The following is a 4,853-nucleotide window of genomic DNA, read 5'->3' on the forward strand; positions in this document are numbered from 1 at the left end:
ATGTATGGTAATGAGTGATATTTGTATGACATTTTGAAGCCCAACATACCCCCCAACTGAATCTCTTGCATGTCCTCATGCAAGCTACTACAATGATTTATTTGATTTGATTCTTAGATGAACTTCCTTTGATTGAATTTACAAGATGTTTGGTTCTTATGTAACAACCATCTTTCAATCATGGAATTCCTTTTAACTTTGGACATCTTTTGATAACTTTTATTTTTGCAAAGCATTTGCATCTTTTCATGATTGGTTCCTGTGTTACAATCATTTTTAAGAAGTCATTTAATATGCTCATCATTTTGTAGTAGTTTTTATTGTGGGAAGACTATGTGGGTTAAGATTTAATATGAATGAGTTCGTTCTGGGCAAAAGAAAAAATCTAATCATCGCGCGCTGCCCCCCCTGCGCTCTGCAAGCTAGGGTTTTGGGAGCCATTCAGCGTCGCCCTGGCTGCTGCGCCCCTGCGCACAGCCTCGCCCTCCCCTCTCGCAGCTAGATGGAGATTCTTGAGGGCTCTTCCCCACCTACTAATCCGCCTCCCGAAGTCTCTGCCTTCAGATCTTTGATTACATCCGGGACAAAATGCCCTCCTTCTGCATTCCAGCAGAAATTTATCAAAAGAATGGATTCGATTCCTTCAGTTGCCCTGCCAGAGGAGGATACCTGCAAAGTGGCATTGAACCTAGCAGAAAGAGGTCTCATAGGCTAGTTTACAGGCTTATGGCCTTCCCCCAAATCCATGGAGGAATGGACACAAAGAAACTGGAAACCTCTGATAAAATACGGAGTTAAGAGCTACTTTGTGGGCAAAGGGTACTTTGTTTTTGAGTTTGAAAACACGGAAGACAGAAGCTTAATATTAAGAAATGGCCCCTACTTCATGGGGCTGCAGGGCCTGTATTTAAACAAATGGACTCCATATTTCGATCCCTCCCAAGATGTCCCATCTGCCGTGCCGGTGTGGGTGAGACTCCCTCATCTGCCTCTTCACTGCTGGAATCAAAAATCGCTCCAGATCATCGGGAACGCGCTAGGCAAATACATAGATCAAGCTGTAAGAAAAGACCAATACTCATGCGCTCGAATCTGTGTTGAAGTGGACCTCGAGGAAGGATTGCCTGAAGCGATCAAGCTCACAGTGGCAGGTTGGACGCATGTCCAAGAGCTCGACTATGAACAGCTCCCCTTTAAATGCAGACACTGCCACGGTCATGGAAACTTCACAAAGCACTGTAAGAAGAGAGCAGAGGAGCAATCTGAAAAACATATTGGGGACCAATGGACCCTAGTCCAGAGAACAGCCCATGCAAAAAAAGATGCAGGAAAAAGCGCAGCAACAAGAGCTAGGAACATTCCCATTCCAACTCAGGAAACGGTAGAAATCTCAAAAGGAACGGAGGGTGTACAGACTGATCCACCGAACAAAGCTCAGGAAAACGAGGATCATGTAGAAGCCCCTCCTCCAAGCAAAGAGAGAGGGGTCGCCATCCAGATTGAAGCCTCCCAAGGTAGCCCCCCTAACCCCACCTATGTAGAAGTCACAAAGAAAAAGGCAGTCGAAAGCTCGGAGTCCTCAGAGGAAGAATTCTTTGAGCGCCCATTAAAAAGAGCCGGAAGGAAATCCCACAAGGAAAAAAGAGAAGAAGAAGTAGAAAGGCTCAAAACACAAGGAAGCCAGTCCACAATAGAAATGACGATCGAAAGAAATAGTAGGCCCACGTCATCCAAGGGTGGCTCCACCCCGCTCACAGGTAAATAATGAAGCTAGTCTCTTGGAATTGCAGAGGTCTGGGGATCCTCGCAAAAATAGAAGTAGTAAAGGACCTATTAAAGTCGGAACCTACAGACATCCTCTTGCTCCAAGAGATAAAGATAGCAGGACAAGCTCTACTAGAAATCAGCAAGTCAAAATGGAAGAAAAGCTCAGGCATAGCGGTCAGCGCTCGGGGCTCTTCGGGAGGACTGGCAAATCTCTGGACCGAAGATAAATATCAGCTGATCAAAACTCACGAGACCCTACATTGGATATTCACAGAAATAATCCACCTCGCAAGTAAGTTGGCTATCTCTCTTGTCAATCTTTATGTTCCTGTCAATTATTCTGAAAAAAGAGACTGCTGGAACTCTCTGGCAGCGTTTCTAGAGCACGATACCCCCAACAATATCATTCTTGCTAGAGATCTCAACATTGTTTTGAAAGCCAAAGAGAAAAGATGAGGCACCAATTCCAAGGATCCCATGGTTGCCGTAGTGGAAGAGCTCGCTCAGCAATGGGATCTGCAAGATTTCAACCCAATTCAAGGACTTTTCACCTGGTCAAACAATCGAACTGGGACAGAACACATTTCTGCCCATTTGGATCGTTTTCTAGTGCAAACCTCTCTCCTCATGAATAAGAAGATCATAACAACAAAAATTTTGCCCAAGCTGTCCTCTGACCACAAGCCAATACAGCTCTGTCTAGAAGATGAAGAGGACTTGGGTCCCATTCCATTTCGCTTTTCTCCTCAATGGATCGAAAGGGAGGGCTTCTTTGAGACGGTGAAAGCAGCTTGGGCCACCTCCATTTCAGGTTCTCCAAGCTTCGTTTCGGAGCAAAAGCTAAAACTCACCAAAAAAGCTCTGAAGGTCTGGATCAAGAAACCAGCCCCCAACCCCACCTCCCAAAGAGTTGTTGCAGTCCTGGCACTGCACACCCTCCAAAACGACATGGAAAGCAAAAACATTAATGAAGAACTACTGGACATGGAAACAAAAGCTCAGAGAGCAGCCTTCCAATCCTTCAGAAAAGAGGAAGAGTACTGGAGATTAAAGTTTAGAAGCTTGTGGCTAAAAGCTGGGGATCGCAATACCTCTTTCTTCCACCGGCAGTACCGAGCCAAATTGTCAAGGAACTATATAGCATAAATAAAGACATCGGAGGGCCAAACCTGCAGGGGATTCCAACAAGTCAAAGAAGCAGCTGAAATACACTTCAAAAATCTTTTTAGCTTGGATGCCCAAGGTGAAGAAGCGGATGAAGCAGAATTTCTCACTCACATCCCTTCCCTCATCTCTCCGGAGGACAACTCTGATCTTTGCAAACCAGTTTCGGAGGAAGATATAATCAAAGTTATTTGGTCCATGGAATCCGACAAGGCCCCCGGACCTGACGAATTCACCATTCATTTCTTCAAAGCATGCTGGTACATCATTAAATATGATCTACAAAAGATGATACAGGGATTCTTGAAAAAAGCTAAAGTAGGTGGCAGCACCAACTAAACCTATTTAGCTTTGATTCCCAAAGACTCCAACCCAGAAACTTTCACTAGATTCAGGCCAATATCGTTATGTAATGCCTCCTACAAGATCTTGGCAAAACTGTTGGCTAACAGATTAAAGTCCTTGCTCCCTCGGATTATTTCTAGTTCTGAAGGAGGTTTCGTGGAAGGCAGGCACATTCTGGACAACGTCATTCAAGTGCAGGAGACCATACATTCAAGCAAGCAGATAAAAGAGAAAGGTATGCTCATAAAGTTAGACATGGCAAATGTGTTTGACAGAGTCAACATATCATTTCTCAGCAAAGTTTTGCTCTCCTTTGGCTTTTCTCCTCAGTTTGTTAATCTCATAAAAGCCTGCATAGATAACCCATGGATAGCCCCCCTCATTAATGGCAGGCCAACCAACTTCTTCCAACCTAAGAGAGGCATCAGGCAGGGATGCCCGATCTCCCCATTTTTATACATCTTAATGGCTGAATCTTTAAGTCGAAAACTTGAAGCCGAAAGAATGTCAGGATCCCTTCCGGGCCTCAAACCCACCAGCAGAGTAAACCCTCTGAATCATGCACTCTTTGCAGATGACTTGATTCTTTTGGGAGGTGCCTCAACCAGAATAGCTAAGGCCTTCAGCACGGTCATCAGAAACTACTGCAAAGTCTCAGGAGCTTTGGTAAATGAAAGAAAAAGCGAAGTCTTCAGCTGGAACACTGATCAACAAGAGCTCAACAATATAGCTAATATTCTTGGATTCAAAGGGCACTCCCAATGGGATAGGATCAGATATCTTGGGCTTACCATAATCTCAGGAGTGAAAAAGAGGTCGCTTTGGAGCGACATAATAAGCAAATTCAAAACCAAAATATCAAAATGGGGAGGATTCTGGTTAACTAAAGGAGGCAAGGTCATTTTAATAAAATCTCAGCTGTCTGCCTTAATAATTTACCAATCAAAATTCTTGCTCGCCCCCAGAAATGTTATGGATCAAATCTCCTCTCTCCTCAGAGACTTCCTCTGGAAAGGAGGCAGGGGCAATGATAAGAAACAGCACCTGGTAAACTGGGATACTGTCAAAAAACCCATCGATGAAGGAGGATTGCAAATACGTGACCCCTCCCTGGCCAACCTTGCCCTCGGTAGCAAAATCTTGTGGAAGATGATTAAAGAACCAAAGCATCCTGTTAGTGACATTTTGAGATCAAAATACACTAACAAAGCTGATTTCAGAAACCTCCAGCTGGGATATACTGCCAACAGCATGCTTCTGTGGAAACTCTGTTACAAGAGCAGCAATTTATTCAACCGAAATGCATACAGGATACCAGGGAATGGTAAGCACACTCGCCTTTGGCATGACCGTATAATGGGGAGAAATCCACTAATTGACAACGAGGAGATCTCCGATTTAAGAGACTGGCTCGTATCAGTCGTCAAGCTAAGAGTTTTTGACATTTCGGCTTGGGATCAAAGAGATGAATGGGCCGGTTGGGCAATCCACGATCCCCCTGCCCACTTGCAAACACAATTAAACAGTCTGCTCAATCTGATGGAAGGCGCAACACCGATTCACCGCTCCATGCAAGA

General features: G+C 44.5%; 1 protein-coding gene across 1 annotated transcript; it reads left to right on the forward strand.

Moving 5' to 3' along the window:
• Positions 1–2,244: 2,244 nt before the first annotated feature.
• On the forward strand, positions 2,245–2,913 carry LOC149174419 (uncharacterized). Its single transcript, XM_089420845.1, has one exon. It carries the CDS (start codon positions 2,245–2,247, stop codon positions 2,911–2,913), a length of 669 nt encoding a protein of 222 aa, XP_089276971.1.
• Positions 2,914–4,853: the final 1,940 nt, after the last annotated feature.

Source organism: Pinus tabuliformis, chromosome 4_1 (genome assembly GCF_031772625.1).
Source record: "Pinus tabuliformis cultivar Carrire ecotype Pingquan chromosome 4_1, CPIR1, whole genome shotgun sequence".
NCBI classification, from domain to species: Eukaryota; Viridiplantae; Streptophyta; class Pinopsida; order Pinales; family Pinaceae; genus Pinus; species Pinus tabuliformis.